Source organism: Schistocerca piceifrons, chromosome 3 (assembly GCF_021461385.2).
Source record: "Schistocerca piceifrons isolate TAMUIC-IGC-003096 chromosome 3, iqSchPice1.1, whole genome shotgun sequence".
Lineage (NCBI taxonomy): Eukaryota > Metazoa > Arthropoda > Insecta > Orthoptera > Acrididae > Schistocerca > Schistocerca piceifrons.
Window position 1 is genome coordinate 205,122,595 of NC_060140.1, and position 18,521 is coordinate 205,141,115.

At 44.9% G+C, this 18,521-nt stretch overlaps 1 protein-coding gene across 1 annotated transcript in view; it reads right to left on the reverse strand.

Moving 5' to 3' along the window:
- LOC124788515 overlaps positions 1-15,755 on the reverse strand; it is a 35,510-nt gene extending 19,755 nt beyond the window's left edge. The window contains exon 1 of the mRNA XM_047255784.1: positions 15,390-15,755. Coding sequence (XP_047111740.1) covers positions 15,390-15,755 — 366 coding nt within the window. The remainder of the gene's footprint in view (positions 1-15,389) is intronic.
- Positions 15,756-18,521: the final 2,766 nt, after the last annotated feature.

The window sequence follows — 18,521 nt, forward strand, 5'->3', positions numbered from 1 at the left end:
AGTGCAATTGCGGTAGCGCGATCAATTTTCTGTGCAGCTCATTACTTGCTTACTTTGTCGCGCTTCTTGAGTTGTTTCCTTTGGTCATATTTCTGGCTTCTTGTGGTGATGGCGACCTTGAGCCGGCCAGATAAGCAGATCTTGTTCTGATTGCTCCACACTGTCTTCCACAGTGTTTGGCACCTCCTACTGCTCTCTGTTGATATTGTGATTTCTGTCAATAATGGAAATGCCGTGTGGCTAGGGTCTCCGGTCGGGTAGACCGTTCGTCTGGTGCTAGTCTTTCAAGTCGACGCCACTTCGGTGACTTGCGTGTCGATGGGGATGAAATGATGATGATAAGGACAACACAACACCCAGTCCCTGATAGGAGATAATCTCTGACCCAGCCGGGAATCGAACCCGGGCCGTTAGGTATGACATTCCTTGGAGCTGACCACTCAGCTACCAAGGGCGGACATTTCTGTCAATAATTATCGCGAATAAACAATTGTCATGACATAGATTTCAAGATCCTTGAACTCTCCCTAAAACTTGTCCTCGATAGGCGACACATTAAAAAACAAATATAACCGATTGTGTTTCCAGATGTTTATTTCACTGTGTTGGCATTGCACTTGTGCACAGAGGGCTACTACTAGGATAACTTACTTATTATTTTGTGAAAGTAAAGAGCATCAAACCTGTTCTTCTTATATCAGTACTACTTAGTTTCTCCAGATATTGCTTTGTTAAAACAACGTCCATTGCACACGCACGTCTTGCATCAGTACACTGTACTCTTTAAGTGCTGTCGTGTAAAAGCAACGAGCACTGTACGCGCTCGACTTGCATCACCGGACACAATGGGATACCGTTTCATTTTATAAAATTGTTTCAATAAGATGCGCTAAAACGGAAATGTATTTATCAATATTGTATTGATTAGGTTCTTGCTTAATAATTATTTTATTTTGATGACCAGCCTGACTTGAATGGGACGCGTTTACAGATTCGCTACTGCGTTAAACATGCTAATTTAATTCAGCTTTCACTCGTGTTGCGCCACACTCTTGCGTCACCTTTTGAAGCTACTTTCCTGCAACAAGCCGCTGTCATGATAGAGTTAAAACACTGGGGACTATACAATCGCAAATGTCGGACGGTAAATCAATTATTATCCGCAAAGTAGATATAAAATTTTATTGTAATGAAATAGTTAACTTACAAGATCACCATTTTTCGACATAGTCTCCATGCGTTTCAACGCACTTGGTCCACCGTAGTACAAGCTTCCTGGTGCCCTCATATAAGAAGGTTCTCGGTTGAGCTGCTAGCCGGGAATGCACCGCGTCCTTCACTGCTTCGTCCGAGGCAAATCGACAGCCTCTTAATGCCTATTTGAGTGGACCAAACAAGTGATAGTCAGAAGGGGCAAGATCGACACTATATGGAGGATGATCTAGCACTTCAAATTTGAGTTTCTGGAGCGTTTCAGCAGTGTGGGCAGCCACAACACCTTCTGACAGCAATCGTCGGCGTTTACTTCGAATTGCAGGCTTTAGCCTGGCAGTAAGCATCTCACAGTAACGTACACTGTTTATTGTTGTGCCCTTTTCCCCTTAATGTTCCAGTACTGGACCTTGTGCGTCCCAAGAAACCGTAAGCATCAGTTTTCCTGCGGATGGTTGGGTCTTGAACCTCGTGCGTAACATCTGTGAAACCATTTCGGAATTTTTCAATCAATTCGTAGACACACTGTTGTGGCAAAACAATGTTCCTGTACTGTACCGATAATCTTCGATGAATTTCGGCCCCTGCTACGCCTTCCGACGACAAAAAACGGATCACTGAACTTTACCCTCCTTTGGTGCAAACAGACAGCGGAGCAGCCATGATTAACAGCACGGCAGCGATAACGAAACTAACCTAACAGCTTGAAAATTGCAAAGATGTAACAACAAATATAGCATGCGTCATCAACGTAAAACGAAAGTACTACCAAAATTAACAAAAATATAACTAAATTGCGGATAATAATTGACTTATTCTCGTATCATTAGGCTTTTTTTTCGAAGAGATAAAGAACAGTTCGTAGCTGACGAATACTGGAAAGGGAGCAGCAACTATTAGGATGTAATTTTAGCTAAAAAGCGACTATAAACTTGTTCAAAGGCTCCTTGGGTAGGGTCAATTTTAATAAAATACATTTCGGTGTTTGGCTGCGTCATTATTAAACACTAAAATAAATAACGTTTCGACCATCTTTCTAGCGTTGCTCTTCAGCGTGACTAAACTGCTGGATTCTGGGAATATATATACCGGGTGGTCGAAAAGTCAGTATAAATTTGAAAAATGAATAAATCACGGAATAATGTAGATTGAGAGGTACAAATTGACACACATGCTTGGAATGACATGGGGTTTTATTAGAACCAAAACAATACAAACGTTCAAAAAATGTCCGACAGATGGCGCTTCATCTGATCAGACTAGCAATAATTAGCATAACAAAGTAAGACAAAGCAAAGATGATGTTCATTACAGGAAATGCTCAATATGTCCACCATCATTCCTCAACAATAGCTGTAGTCGAAGAATAATGTTGTGAACAGCACAGTAAAGCATGTCCGGAGTTATGGTGAGGCATTGGCGTCGGATGTTGTCTTTCAGCATCCCTAGAGATGTCGGTCGATCACGATACACTTGCGACTTCAGGTAACTCCAAAGCCAATAATCGCAGCCGGCCGCGGTGGTCTAGCGGTTCTAGGCGCTCAGTCCGGAACCGCGCGACTGCTACGGTCGCAGGTTCGAATCCTGCCTCGGGCATGGATGTGTGTGATGCCCTTAGGTTAGTTAGGTTTAAGTAGTTCTAAGTTCTAGGGGACTGAAGACCACAGATGTTAAGTCCCATAGTGCTCAGAGCCGTTTGAACCATTTTGAGCCAATAATCGCACGGACTTAGGTTTGGGGACCTGGGAGGTCAAGCATGACGAAAGTGGCGGCTGAGCACACGGTTATCACCAAACGACGCGCGCTAGAGATCTTTCACGCGTCTAGCAATACTTTTTTTTGTTTTTTTTTTTTTTAGTTCTAACAAAAAGCATGTGTGTCAATTTTTACCTGTCTTTCTACATTATTCCGTGGTTTATTAAGTTTTCAAATTTATACTGACTTTTTGATCACCCGGTATATATATATATATATATATATATATATATATATATATATATATATATATATATATATATATACTGTCTTATTTCGAGTGTCAGGTGGCAACTGATGCCACAGTCTGGTGTGTTCTGAGACAGTTCAAATTCAAGTGGTGATACGGTAGGCTATTGTCTGTGATTCTCTAGCAGGTTATACCATATTGTCAGACTACACGAATCGATAGTTTGTACACGGGAGACGCGTTTACTTGCAGCACATGTTCGATTGCGCACATCAACTTTCTTGCGCCCGTTTGCTGATCTTGTTGAGTCCCAATCTCCTGGAGCAGCTGGCTTGGGAATAGAGGCGACCCATTCGACTGGAATCGCTGGGAACTAGGCTGTCAGTTGCTTAAAACTATCCTCCCTGTTCACGTTGTTGCGTTGTTTATTATGTAAATATGCTCTTCAATTCCGTTGATGCACCCATGGCTTCCGAACGAGCAGATGCGTTTCTTGAAAATCGATAGATCGCCTACAGTCGTAGTGTTCAGTTATTGCTGAATAGCTGTGATGCCCCAGTCTCAAGTAGCATTCATGTTCCGCTACGCGAATATTAATACACTGATGGACAAAAATCTCAATACCAAGTAATAGTAGTACGACAAGGACGAAAGTTGATTGGCGTGTTTCTGCAGCTGAAAGATATCTTCTCAAATTTTGCGCCAGTTGCCTTACAGTGGCGTAAGTAAAGAGCCACTACGGACGCAAATCAGGTTTTCTTTATTTATACGCTTTAACGGTCATGAGCTTTAGTTACCTTTAATATTCGACATGGTGAGTTGATATTAGTCAAGAACGTCTATAAGGTGACAAAGACCCCATAACCGACATCTCACTGAGTTTGAATGAGGTAGTGTAACTGCGCTGCGAGAAGCTAGATGTTCATTCTGCGATATTGCAGGGAGACTTGGCAGGAACGTAGCCACTCTACACGATTGCTGGCTGCAGTGGTCATGATAATGTAGAGTCGCTAGAAGAGCGGGCTCCGGACGGCCACTTTGCAATACCAAGAGGGAAGACCTTCGTGTTCGCCATATGGTGCTGGCACATCATACTGCATCTGCAGCAGCTATCTGACCAGCTGTTGGCACCCCGGTAACACAACGAACTCGTACTAATCGATTACTTCAAGGACAGCTTCGAAAAAGAGGCTCTGTAGCGTGCATTCCATTGAGCACAAACCACCGCCATTTGCGACTTCAGTGGTGTCAAGAGAGAGCTCATTGCATGCCGGGGTGGAGGTTTGTTGTGTTTTCTGATGAAAGCTGTTTCTGCCTCGGTGCCAGTGATGGCCGCGCTAGACACATTGGGGCTACAGCTGGAGTTATGGTCTGTGGCGCGATTTTGTATGACGGTAGGAGCACTTAGTGGCTATCCCACGCATTCTGACTGAAAACTGTATACAGTCTGGTGATACGACCTGTTCTACTGTCATTCATGAACAACATTCGGTGTTTTCCAACAGGATAACGTTCGCCCACATGCAGCTGCTGTAACCCAGCTTGCCCTATAGAGTGTCGAATGTTGCCTTGGCCTGCTCTACCACCACATCTGTCTCCAATCGATGACATACGGGGCGCCATCGGACGACAGCTCTAGCGCCACCCACAAACATGATTAATTGTCCCTTTATTGACCGACCAGTGGCACATGCATGGAACGTCATCCCACGAACAGACATGCGGCACCTGTAAAACACAAAGCATACACGTCTGCCTGTTTGCATTCAACATTCTGGTGGAGACACCGGTTATTAATGTACCAGCATTTCACATGTTCAGTGAAGTATCTCGGGCTAGCATTAACCTGCGACCTGCAATGTTAATTACTTAAATATATTACCTAGACAAATGTATTTCTGAAATTTCATTACTCTACATTAATTATTTCTTGTTGCTGCAAGTCTTTTTTTTTGCGTCGGTGTACGATTTCCAGTAGACTTCGCCGCACTCACATCGAAGCTTCTAAACGCCTGCAGTGAGGAGAGGATCTATGGGCTCTTTTATGGGCTTCACTATATGTCGAATTCGTCGGCCACTCTTTGATAGAAGCTTACTTCCTATGTGGCACAGCACCTTGCCTACGCAGTAGCTGATATCTCTCATGTAAGGTACGTGAGCAAGAGGATGACGTTTTTCTATTTCACACGAGGAAACTCGATTATTTACACGAGTTGGCATTTTGTACACTCTAAGGTACGCATTTCATTCCCTATTGCTGCGGTGGCAGCTGCAGGCCGGCCTTCGCAACCAGCCAAGGGATATGCGGACCAGTCGCTGACGTAATTCTTCAGCTGGCCGCTGCATAGTGCAGGCTCAGCTTTCCGAAACTTGGTGTTCTGCCGTCAGTGGTGGACTACAGAGGGTGGACAAAAAAATGGAAACAGCGGGAGGCATTCATGCATGAAATACATGGAAGAGACAAAGAAACTGGTACACCTGCCTCATATCGTGTAGGGGCACCCGCGAGCACGCAGAAGTGTCCAACACGACGTGGCATGGACTCGACTGATGTCTGAAGTAGTGCTGTAGGGAACTGACACCATGAATTCTGCAGGGCTGTCCATAAATCCGTAAGAGTACGAGGGGGTGAGAGATCTCTTCTGATCAGCTCGTTTCAAGGCATCTCAGATATGCTCAATAATGTTCATGTCTGGGGAGTGTGGTGGCCAGCGGAAGTGTTTAAGCTCAGAAGAGTATTTCTGGAGCCACTCTGTAGCAATTCTGGACGTGTGGGGTGTCGCATTGTCCTGCTGGAATTGCCCAAGTCCGTCGGAATGCAGGATGGGCGTGAATAGATGCAGATGCTCAGGCAGGATGCTTAAGTACGTGTCACCTGTCACAGTCGAACCTAGACGTATCAGGGGTCCCTATCACTCCAACTAGACGCACCTCACACCATTACAGACCATCCACCAGCTTGAACAGTACGCTGCTGACATGCAAGGTCCATGAATTCATGAGGTTCTCTCCATACCCGTACACGACCATCCTCTCGATACAATTTGAAACGAGACTCGCCCGACCAGGCAACATGTTTCCAGTCATCAACAGTCCAATGTCGGTGTTGACGGGCACAGGCGATGCGTAAAGCTTTGTGTCGTGCAATCATCAAGGGTAGACGAGAGGGCCTTCGATTCCGAAAGCCAATATCGATGACGTTTCGTTGAATGGTTCGCTTGATGACACTTGATGGTCCAGCACTGAAATCTGCAGCAATTTGCGGAACGGTTACAGTTCTGTCATGTTGAACGATTCTATTCAGTCATCGTTGGTCCCATTCTTGCAGGATCTTTTTCCGGCCGCAGAGATGTAGGAGATTTGATGTTTTACCGGATTCGTGATTTTCACGGTACACTCGTGAAATGGTTGCACGGGAAAATCCCCACTTCATCGTTTCGTCGGAGATGCTATGTCCCATCGCTCGTGCGCCGACTATAACACCACGTTCAGATTCACTTAAATCTTGATAACCTACCATTGTGGCAGCAGTAACCGATCTAACAACTGAGCCAGATAATTGTTGTCTTATATTGGCGTTGCTGACAGCAGCGTCGTATTCTGCCTGTTTACATATCTCTGTATTTGAACACGCATGCCTATACCAGTTGCTTTGGCGCCCCAGTGTAAATGCAGATATTAGCCAACTCTGCCAGTTACGCTGTTGAGTTTCACAACGAACAACACCTGTGCAGTGTCCTCAACAGGTTGCGCTCAGAGCGGTGTTCCGTCTAGTTGTGTCCGCATTACGGCGGAGCTCAATGCATTCGAATGTGGGCAAATTGTCAGTGCGTGTACTGTGGGTGCTTCTGTATCCACGGTAACCGAAGTGTCTGAGGCACCGCATCGAAGAACTATAGACCTATATCTCTAACGTCGATCAGTTGCAGAATTTTGGAACACGTATTATGTTCGAGTATAATGACCTTTCTGCAGACTAGAAATCTACTCTGTAGGAATTAGCGTGGGTTTCGAAAAAGACGATCGTGTGAAACCCACTCTCGCTATTCGTCCACGAGACTGAGAGGGCCATAGACACGGGTTCCCAGGTAGATGGCGTGTTTCTTGACTTCCGCAAGGCGTTTTATACAGTTCCCCAGAGTCGTTTAATGAACAAAGTAAGAGCATATGGATTATCAGACCAATTGTGTGATTGGATTGAAGAGTTCCTAGATAACGGAACGCAGCATGTCGTTCTCAATGGAGAGAAGTCTTCCGACGTAAGAGTGATTTCAGGTGTGCCGCAGGAGAGTGTCGTAGGACCATTGCTATTCACAATATATATAAATGTCCTTGTGGATAACATCGGAAGTTCACTGAGGCTTTTTGCGGATGATGCTATAGTATATCGAGAGGTTGTAACAACATAAAATTGTACTGAAATGCAGGAGGATCTGCAGCGAATTGACGCATGGTGCAGGGAATGGCAATTGAACCTCAATGTAGACAAGTGTAATGTGCTGAGGATACATAGAAAGAAAGATACTTTATCATTTAGCTACAATATAACAGGTCACCAACTGGAAACAGTTAAGTCCATAAATTATCTGGGAGTAGGCATTAGGAGTGATTTAAAATGAAATGATCATATAAAATTAATCGTCGGTAAAGCAGATGCCAGACTGAGATTCATTGGAAGAATCCTAAGGAAATGCAAACCGAAAACATAGGTAGTAGGTTACAGAACACTTGTTCGCCCACTGCTTGAATACTGCTCAGCAGTGTGGGATCCGTACCAGATAGGGTTGATGGAGGAGATAGAGAAGATCCAACGGAGAGCAGCGCGCTTCGTTACAGGATCATTTAGTAATCGCGAAAGCGTTACGGAGATGATAGATAAAGTCCTGTGGAAGACTCTGCAACAGAGACGCTCATTAGCTCGGTACAGGCTTTGGTTGAAGTTTCGAGAACATACCCTCACCGAGGAGTCAAGCAGTATATTGCTCCCTCCTACGTATATCTCGCAAAGAGACCGTGAGGATAAAATCAGAGAGATTAGAGCCCACACAGAGGCATTCCGACAATCTTTCTTTCCACGAACAATACGAGACTGGAGTAGACGAGAGAACCGGTAGAGGTACTCAAGATGCCCTTCGCCACATGCCGTCAGGTGGCTTGCGGAGTATGGATTTAGAGGTAGATGTAGAAGAGTTATACTGCACACGGGAAAAGCGGAAGATCATTCATTATGCCGCAACGCGGACGAACTGCGTCTCGAGTGATCGTCGTACTGAGTGATCGCGTCCCTTGAACCTGACTCACCTGATCTAGCTGCAATTTCTTCTTGTTAATTTACGCGAAGAGGGACACGAACAGAGACCAATGATGACATAGATGCCATCAAGAACAGAAGATGGAGTTATTCGCCATCATTGCAGATGTGTATCAAATATATTTCCAACAATTCAGTGAATGATTGAACAACTGTGTTAAGTGTAAAAGAGTGTTTTTGGAGGTGATCAAGTCGGTTTGTAAAAAAGGGAGGGAGAGAGAAAGAGAGAAAGAGAGAGAGAGATAGAGAGAGAGAGAGAGAGAGAGAGAGATCATGTATTGCAGTGATTTAGTAATTGATAGTGGTTAGGCCCCATGGTGAAGGAAAATGGTTTAAATGGTCTTGAGCGCTATGGGACTTAAGTTCTGAGGTCATCAGTCCCCTAGAACTTAGAACTACTTAAACCTAACTAACCTAAGGACATCACACATACATTCATGCCCGAGGCAGGATTCGAACCCGCGACTGTAGTGGTCGCGCGGTTCCAGACTGTAGCGCCTAGAACCGCTCGGCCAACCCCGGCCGGTGGTGAAGGAAAGTAATTAATGTTAGTCATATATGTGACAGTAGGCTTTCCTGGCGTGTAATACTGATGCAGATTTCTCGGGTCTCCAGCCGGGTGGTAGCGTTGATATATCGCCCTTCAGTCCGGAACCGCGCTGCTGCTACGGTCGCAGGTTCGAATCCTGTCTCGGGCATGGATGTGTGTGATGTCCATAGGTTAGTTAGGTTAAAGTAGTTTAGGGGACTGATGACCTCAGATGTTGAGTCCCATAGTGCTTAGAGCCATTTGAACAATTTGATATGTCAGTAGGCTGCTTAGGTTCTTATATTGGTAACGCCACCGCCACGTAGCGCTCTGTATGAAAATCACTGGCTGTGTTGTGTGCAGTCTGTGGCTGGGTGGCATTGTTGGAATTTGCTACTGTAGTGTTGGGCAGTTGGCTGTTAACAGCGCGTAGCGTTGCGCAGTTGGAGGTGAGCCGCCAGCAGTGGTGGATGTGGGGAGAGAGATGGTGGAGTTTTGAGAGCGGACGATCTGGACGTGTGTCCATCAGAAAGAGTAAATTTGTAATATTGAATATCATGGACTGATATATGTATTATGACTTTTGAACACTATTAAGGTAAATACATTGTTTGTTCTCTATCAAAATCTTTCCTCGTGATGACTGGGTGTTCTGTGGCGTCCTTAGGTTAGTTAGGTTTAAGTAGTTCTAAGTTCTAGGGGACTGATGACCATAGATGTTAAGTCCCATAGTGCTCAGAGCCATTTTTTGAACCAAAATCTTTCTTTTGCTAACTATGCCTATCAGTAGTTAGTGCCTTCAGTAGCTTGAATCTTTTATTTAGCTGACAATAGTGGCGCTCGCTGTATTGAGTAGTTCGAGCAACGAAGATTTTTGTGAGGTAAGTGATTTGTGAAACGTATAGGTAATATTGTGTGTCAGATTAAGCACAGTCATGTATAAATTTTCTAAGGGGACGTTTCAGATATACCGCGACGTTTCGGGAAGTCTCATATTACGCATATTCTGGCTAAGTGTCGAGATGCGCGGAGAGCAGGGTATTTATACATGCGGTCTCCCCCTCCCCTAGTCAAAATGGCTCTGAGCACTATGGGACTCAACTGCTGAGATCATTAGTCCCCTAGAACTAGTTAAACCTAACTAACCTAAGGACATCACAAACATCCATGCCCGAGGCAGGATTCGAACCTGCGACCGTAGCGGTCTTGCGGTTCCAGACTGCAGCGCCTTTAACCGCACGGCCAATTCGGCCGGCCTCCACTAGTCCTCGGGAGGCTACGGTGGTCCTGTCGCGTTCGTCTCTCAGCGTGGGCATTCTGTCTGCAGGACGTTGGTGGGCGCGTTCCCGAAGAAATGCCGCTATCTCAGAGTTCCACGCTGCGCTTCGTTGATATCCTTCATCCCTGCTGACCAGGTTGTCGTGAATCCTTATTTCTAGAGATTCTTTGATAATACTTTCCCAGAAGCCAGATGATCGCCACAGCACCTTCGTGTTTTCGGGGTTGAAGGTGTGTTCTTCCTTTATGCTGTGTTTTGATATGGCTGATTTTTCTGTGTGTCCTAGTCGCTCACATCTGATACGTTCTTCACAACGCTTATCGCGAGTGGTCACCTTACCGTTAGGCTATCTGTGCACGCTTCTTGGACTTTCAGACCTCCGTATGCCGTTACCATCTACACCCCTACTGCTAGCAACATAACTTAGATACCCGCAAGCGGGTTAATGAGACAATCGTGATCAATGTTAGTATTACGATCGTCGATTTGTCCGTACAGGTATGTAGGAGGGATGTTTGAAAAGTCCGTGCAAAGTCCGAGAGATGGCACCACCGGCACGTATCGAGGTCATCTTTTGTTAGTAGCATCTTTGGAAAGAACGCACACCATGTTTCAGCCATAATGGTCTATTTCTTCGTGTTTGGCATACGTGTGAATCAAGGAAGTTGAGTGATTAACAAAAAATAGACGATAAAGAATTTCGTGTGGTAATTTAACATTACTTTATAAAAGGCAAAACGCCTCAGAAGACTAAAGATAATACATTACGGTGACTCTGCACCTTCGATTAGAACAGTTTATAAGTGGTTTCAAAATTTTCGGAGTTGCCATATGGCCACAAGTGACGCTGAACGTTCTGGACGCCCTGTGGAGGTTACGACTCCAGAAATCATTGATAAAATCCATGATATGGTGATGGATGACAGAAGAGTTAAGGTACGTGAGATTACTAGTGCTGTGGGCATCTCGAATGAATGGGTTCATAATATTTTGCATAAACATTTGCACATGAGAGAGCTATTTGCAAGATGAGTTCCGCGATTGCTCACGCTTGACTAAAAAACGGAATCGTGTGAAGTGTTGCAAGGATGGTTTGCAGCTCTTCAGGAAGAATCCGCAGGACTTTAAGCGTCGTTTCGTCACTGTGGATGAAACATGGTTACATTAGTATACTCCTGAGACCAAAGAACAAGCTAAAGAATGGGTTACCAAGGGAGAATCAGAACCAAAAAAGGCGAAGACCATTCCTTCGGCAGGAAAGGTTATGGCGGCTGTCTTTTGGGATTCGCAAGGGATAATCCTCATCGACTATCTGGAAAAGGGTAAAACTATTACAGGTTGATATTATTCATCGTTATTGGACCGTTTGAAAACCGAGATGCAAGAAAAACGCCGGCGGCTGGACCTCAAAAATGTCCTCTTCCAATACGACAATGCACTGGCACACACGTCAGTAGTTGTGGTCGGAAAATTTTATGAAAATAGGATTCCAACTCGTTTCACATCCCCCCTATTCTCCAGACTTGGCTCCCCCAGATTACTATTTGCTCCCCAATTTGAAGACATGGCTGGTGGGACAAAGATTTTATTCAAACGAGGAGGTGATTGCAGGAACTAATAGCTATTTTTCAGACTTGGACAATACCTATTACACTACTGCCCATTAAAATTGCTACACCACGAAGATGACGTGCTAAAGACATGTAATTTAACCGACAGGAAGTAGATGCTGTGATATGCAAATGATTAGCTTTTCAGAGCATTCACACAAGGTTGGCGCTGGTGGCGATACCTACAACGTGCTGACATGAGGAAAGTTTCCAACCGATTTCTCATACACAAACAGCAGTTGGCCGGCGTTGCCTGGTGAAACGTTGTTGTGATGCCTCGTGTAAGGAGGAGAAATGCGTACCATCACGTTTCTGACTTTGATAAAAGTCGGATTGCAGCCTATCGCGATTGCGGTTTATCGTATCGCGACATTGCTCCTCGCGTTGGTCGAGATCCAATGACTGTTAGCAGAATATGGAATCGGTAGGTTTGCAGCAGCATGGACTATCAGCTCAGAACCATGGCTGTGGTTACCCTTGACGCTGAATCACAGACAGGAGCGCCTGCGATGGTGTTCTCAACGACGAACCTGGCTGCACGAGTGGCAAAACGTCATTTTTTCGGATGAATCCAGGTTCTGCTTACAGCATCATGATGGTCGCATCTGTGTTTGGCGACATCGCGGTGAACGCACATTGGAAGCGTGTATTCCTCATCGCCATACTGGCGTATCACCCAGCGTGATGGTATGGGGTGCCATTGGTTACACGTCTGGGTCACCTCTTGTTCGCATTGACGGCACTTTGAACAGTGGACGTTACATTTCAGATGTGTTACGACCCGTGGCTCTACCCCTCATTCGATCCCTGCGAAACCCTACAGTTCAGCAGGATAATGCACGACCGCATGTTTCAGGTCCTGTTCGGGCCTTTCTGGATAATGTTCGACTGCTGCCCTGGCCAGATCTCTCACCACTTGAAAACGTCTGGTCAATGGTGGCCGAGCAACTGGCTCGTCACAATACGCCAGTCACTACTCTTGATGAAGTGTGGTATCGTGTTGAAGCTGCGTGGGCAGCTGTACCTGTACACGCCAGCCAAGCTCTGTTTGACTCAATGCCCAGGCGTATCAAGGCCGTTATTACGGCCAGAGGTGGTTTTTCTGGGTACTGATTTCTCAGGCTCTGTTGTTGTTGTTGTGGTCTTCAGTCCTGAGACTGGTTTTATGCAGCTCTCCATGCCACTCTATCCTGTGCAAGCTTTTTCATCTCCCAGTACCTACTGCAACCTACATCCTTCTGAATCTGCTTAGTGTATTCATCTCTTGGTCTCCCTCTACGATTTTTACCCTCCACGCTGCCCTCCAATACTAAATTGGTGATCCCTTGATGCCTCAGAACATGTCCTACCAACCGATCCCTTCTTCTGGTCAAGTTGTGCCAGAAACTTCTCTTCTCCCCAATCCTATTCAATACTTCCTCATTAGTTATGTGATCTACCCATCTAATCTTCAGCATTCTTCTGTAGCACCACATTTCGAAAGCTTCTATTCTCTTCTTGTCCAAACTATTTATCGTCCATGTTTCACTTCCATACATGGCTACACTCCATACGAATACTCTCAGAAATGACTTCCTGACACTTAAATCAATACTGGATGTTAACAAATTTCTCTTCTTCAGAAACGCTTTCCTTGCCATTGTCAGCCTACATTTTATATCCTCTCTACTTCGACCATCATCAGTTATTTTGCTCCCCAAATAGCAAAACTCCTTTACTACTTTAAGTCTCTCATTTCCTGATCTAATTCCCTCAGCATCACCCGACTTAATTAGACTACATTCCATTATCCTTGTTTTGCTTTTGTTGATGTTCATCTTATATCCTCCTTTCAAGACACTGTCCATTCCATTCAACTGCTCTTCCAAGTCCTTTGCTGTCTCTGACAGAATTACAATGTCATCGGCGAACCTCAAAGTTTTTATTTCTTCACATGAATTTTAATACCTACCCCGAATTTTTCTTTTGTTTTCTTTACTGCTTGCTCAATATACAGATTGAACAACATCGGGGAGAGGCTACAACCCTGTCTTACTCACTTCCCAACCACTGCTTCCCTTTCATGTCCCTCGACTCTTATAACTGCCATCTGGTTTCTGTACAAATTGTAAATAGTTTTTCGCTCCCTGTATTTTACCCCTGCCACCTTCAGAATTTGAAAGAGAGTATTCCAGTCAACATTGTCAAAAGCTTTCTCTAAGTCTACAAATGCTAGAAACGTAGGTTTGCCTTTCCTTAATCTTTCTTCTAAGATAAGTCGTAAGGTCAGTATTGCCTCACGTGTTCCAGTGTTTGTACGGAATCCAAACTGATCTTCCCCGAGGTTGGCTTCTACTAGTTTTTCCATTCGTCTGTAAAGAATTCGTGTTAGTATTTTGCAGCTGTGACTTATTAAGCTGATAGTTCGGTAATTTTCACATCTGTCAACACCTGCTTTCTTTGGGATTGGAATTATTATATTCTTCTTGAAGTCTGAGCGTATTTCGCCTGTCTCATACATCTTGCTCACCAGATGGTAGAGTTTTGTAAGGACTGGCTCTCCCACGGCCGTCAGTAGTTCCAATGGAATATTGTCTACTCCGGGGGCCTTGTTTCGACTCAGGCCTTTCAGTGCTCTGTCAAACTCTTCACGCAGTATCGTATCTCCCATTTCATCTTCATCTACATCCTCTTCCATTTCCATAATGTTGTCCTCAAGTACATCGCCCTTGTATAGACCCTCTATATACTCCTTCCACCTTTCTGCTTTCCCTTCTTTGCTTAGAACTGGGTTTCCATCTGAGCTCTTGATATTCATACCAGTCGTTCTCTTACCTCCAAAGGTCTCTTTAATTTTCCTGTAGGCGGTATCTATCTTACCCCTAGTGAGATAGGCCTCTACATCCTTACATTTGTCCTCTAGCCATCCCTGCTTAGCCATTTTGCACTTCCTGTCGATCTCATTTTTGAGACGTTTGTATTCCTTTTTGCCTGTTTCACTTACTGCATTTTTATATTTTCTCCTTTCATCAATTAAATTCAATATTTCTTCTGTTACCCAAGGATTTCTACTAGCCCTCGTCTTTTTACCTACTTGATCCTCTGCTGCCTTCACTACTTCATCCCTCAAAGCTACCCATTCTTCTTCTACTGTATTTATCTATGAACCCAAATTGCGTGATAATGTAATCACATGTCAGATCTAGTATAATATATTTGTCCAATGAATACCCGTTTATCATCTGCATTTCTTCTTGGTGTAGCAATTTTAATGGCCAGTAGTGTATTCGGAAGGGATCAACGAACTAGAATAGCATTGGACGAAGTGTATTACTTTAAAAGGAGACTATGTCGAAAAATAAAAAGTGTTTACCCCAAACACGCAAGTAGTTCTTATTTTTGCACCGGCTTTTCAAACGGCCCTCGTGATAGCTATTTTACAATGTCTGTTCCTTCAGACATGCACGCCTCTTTTGGTCATCGTCGGCTGGGCTATATGTGCAAAGTTTAGCGGTGTGACTCACCTCCAGATCCAGGGACAGGCGCTGAGCGTGGTTGCGCAGCGCCGATTCGACGGACAGCCAGTTCCCGTGATTGAATGTCTGCCACTGCGGCGCCGCGTTGGCGTAGAAGAAGGACGCGTGCTGCTGGGTGTTGAGGATGAAGTCTCCGGAGGGTGCGAGGTGGCCGCGGCTCAGCGTCGACTGCGAGAGCATCTGGCTGGCCGCCTCCCGCGACCCCAGCGCCGCCGCCAGGGTCTCCAGAACGGCAGAGGGCGAGTACACTTTGGGCGGCGAGACGCCCACGTACAGCGTCCCGGTCTCGCTGCCCTGCGAGAACGACGGCCTTGCCGTCTGCTTCCGCCGGAATCGCTGCAACGACCTGTGCATACAGCGAGGGGGGCTCCATTAGACCCCTTTCATATATACGTATATACAGGGTGGTCCATTGATCGTGACCGGGCCAAATATCTCACGAAATAAGCGTCAAACGAAAAAACTACAAAGAAAGAAACTCGTCTAGCTTGAAGGAGGAAACAAGATAGTGCTATGGCTGGACCGCTAGATGGCGCTGCCATAGGTCAAACTGATATCAACTGCGCTTTTTAAAAATAGGAAACCCCATTTTTATTACATATTCGTGTAGTACGTAAAGAAATATGAATGTTTTAGTTGGACCACTTTTTTCGCTTTGTGATAGATGGCGCTGTAATAGTCACAAACATATGGCTCACAATCGTAGACGAACAGTTGGTAACGGGTAGGTTTTTTAAATTAAATACAAAACTAGGTACAGTTGAACATATTATTTCGGTTGTTCCAATATGATACATGTACCCTTGTCAACTTATCATTTCTGAGAACGCATGCTGTTGCAGAGTGATTACGTGAAAATACCACATTAATGCTATAAATGCTCAAAATGATGTCCGTCAACCTCAATGCATTTGGTTATACGTGTAACGACATTTCTCTCAACAGCGACTAGTTCGCCTTCCGTAATGTTCGCACATGCATTGACAATGCGCTGACGCATGTTGTCAGGCGTTGTCGGCGGATCACGATAGCAAACATCCTTCAACTTTCCCCACAGAAAGAAATCCGGGGACTTCAGATCCGGTGAACGTGCGGGCCATGGTATGGTGCTTTGACGACAAATCCACCTGTCATGAAATATGCTGTTCAATACCGCTTCAACCGCACGCGAGCTATGTGCCGGACGTCCATCATGTTGGAAGTACATCGCCATTCTGTCATGCAGTGAAACATCTTGTAATAACATCGGTAGAACATTACGTAGGAAATCAGCATACACTGCACCATTTAGATTGCCATCGATAAAATGGGGGCCAATTATCCTTCCTCCCATAATGCCGCACCATACATTAACCCGCCAAGGTCGCTGATGTTTCACTTGTCGCAGCCATCGTGGATTTTCCGTTGCCCAATAGTGCATATTATGCCGGTTTACGTTACCGCTGTTGATGAATGACGCTTCGTCGCTAAATAGAACGCGTGCAAAAAATCTGTCATCGTCCCGTAATTTCTCTTGTGTCTAGTTGTAGAACTGTACACGACGTTGAAAGCCGTCGCCATGCAATTCTTGGTGCATAGAAATATGGTGCAATCGATGTTGATGTAGCATTCTCAACACTGACGTTTTTGAGATTCCCGATTCTCGCGCAATCTCTCTGCTACTGATGTGCGGATTAGCCGCGACAGCAGCTAAAACACCTACTTGGGCATCATCATTTGTTGCAGGTTGTGGTTGACGTATCACACGTTGCTGAACACTTCCTGTTTCCTTAAATAACGTAACTATACGGCGAACGGTACGGACACTTGTATGATGTCGTCCAGGATACCGAGCAGCATACATAGCACACGCCCGTTGGGCATTTTGATCACAACAGCCATACATCAACACGATATCGACCTTTTCCGCAATTGGTAAACGGTCCATTTTAACACGGGTAATGTATCACGAAGCAAATACCGTCCGCACTGGCGGAATGTTACGTGATACCACGTACTTTTACGTATGCGACTATTAACAGCGCCATCTATCACAAAGCGAAAAAAGTGGTCCAACTGAAACGTTCATATTTCTTTACATACTACACGAATATGTAATAAAAATGGAGGTTCTTATTTTTAAAAAACGCAGTTGATATCTGTTTGACCTACGGCAGCGCCATCTAGCGGGCCAGCCATAGCGCCATATGGTTTCCCCCTTCAAGCTAGACGAGTTTCGTTTTTTGTAGTTTTTTCGTTTGATCCTTATTTCGTGAGATATTTGGCCCCGCCACTATCAATGGACCACCCTGTATACGTACATAGACAAGGTATTTGCGTAAGAGCGTGCAAAATGTAACACGGCATAGAGAATGCTCCACTGAACAACTTGAGATACGGAACATAGGGTCGGAGAAGCCAGCTTAAGAAGATATGGAAGTAGATCTGTCTCCCCCTTTGTTTAGAATTACTGTTTTCCAGCTTATTTACAACTAACATGTGTACAAGTTAACACCTACTGTGCTGTTTATTTATATGTACATTCTTGGCCGGCTCTGTAGGCGACAATCTCATTGGGCCATATCTTCTACGTTGCCGTCTGAATGGCCACCTGTACTTAAGTTTCGTGCACAGAGTTCTACCAGAGTTGTTGGGGAACGTACCCTTGGCTGTTCATGGGACGATGTGGATACACATGACGGTACACCGCCCCACTTCAGTGTAGATACCCACAACCATCCTAATGCTGTATTTCCTGGTCGCTGGATTGGAAGTGGAGGTCACCCTTGATTATTTCCTATGGGGATATCTAAGGTCACTTGTGTATGAAACCCCAGAGGATACAGAGACGGAATTAATTGCCAGAATCGTAGCTGCCTGTGGTGTGATTCGAAACATACCAGGGATATTTGTCGGGGTGCGTTACAATCTTGTTCGCTGATGCCATGCTTGCATTGAGGTTTATGGCCGTCCGTTTCAGCACATTTTGTAAGATACAGTACAAATAGTACGTTCATTGTGTCAATGATGGTGTTTGCAGTTAACTGTAAATAACGTAAATAAAAAAGTACACAGTAAAGTGATTTTACTTCTATTATCTCCTTAAACCGGTTTCTCCGACCCAAGGTTCCCTATTTCAAA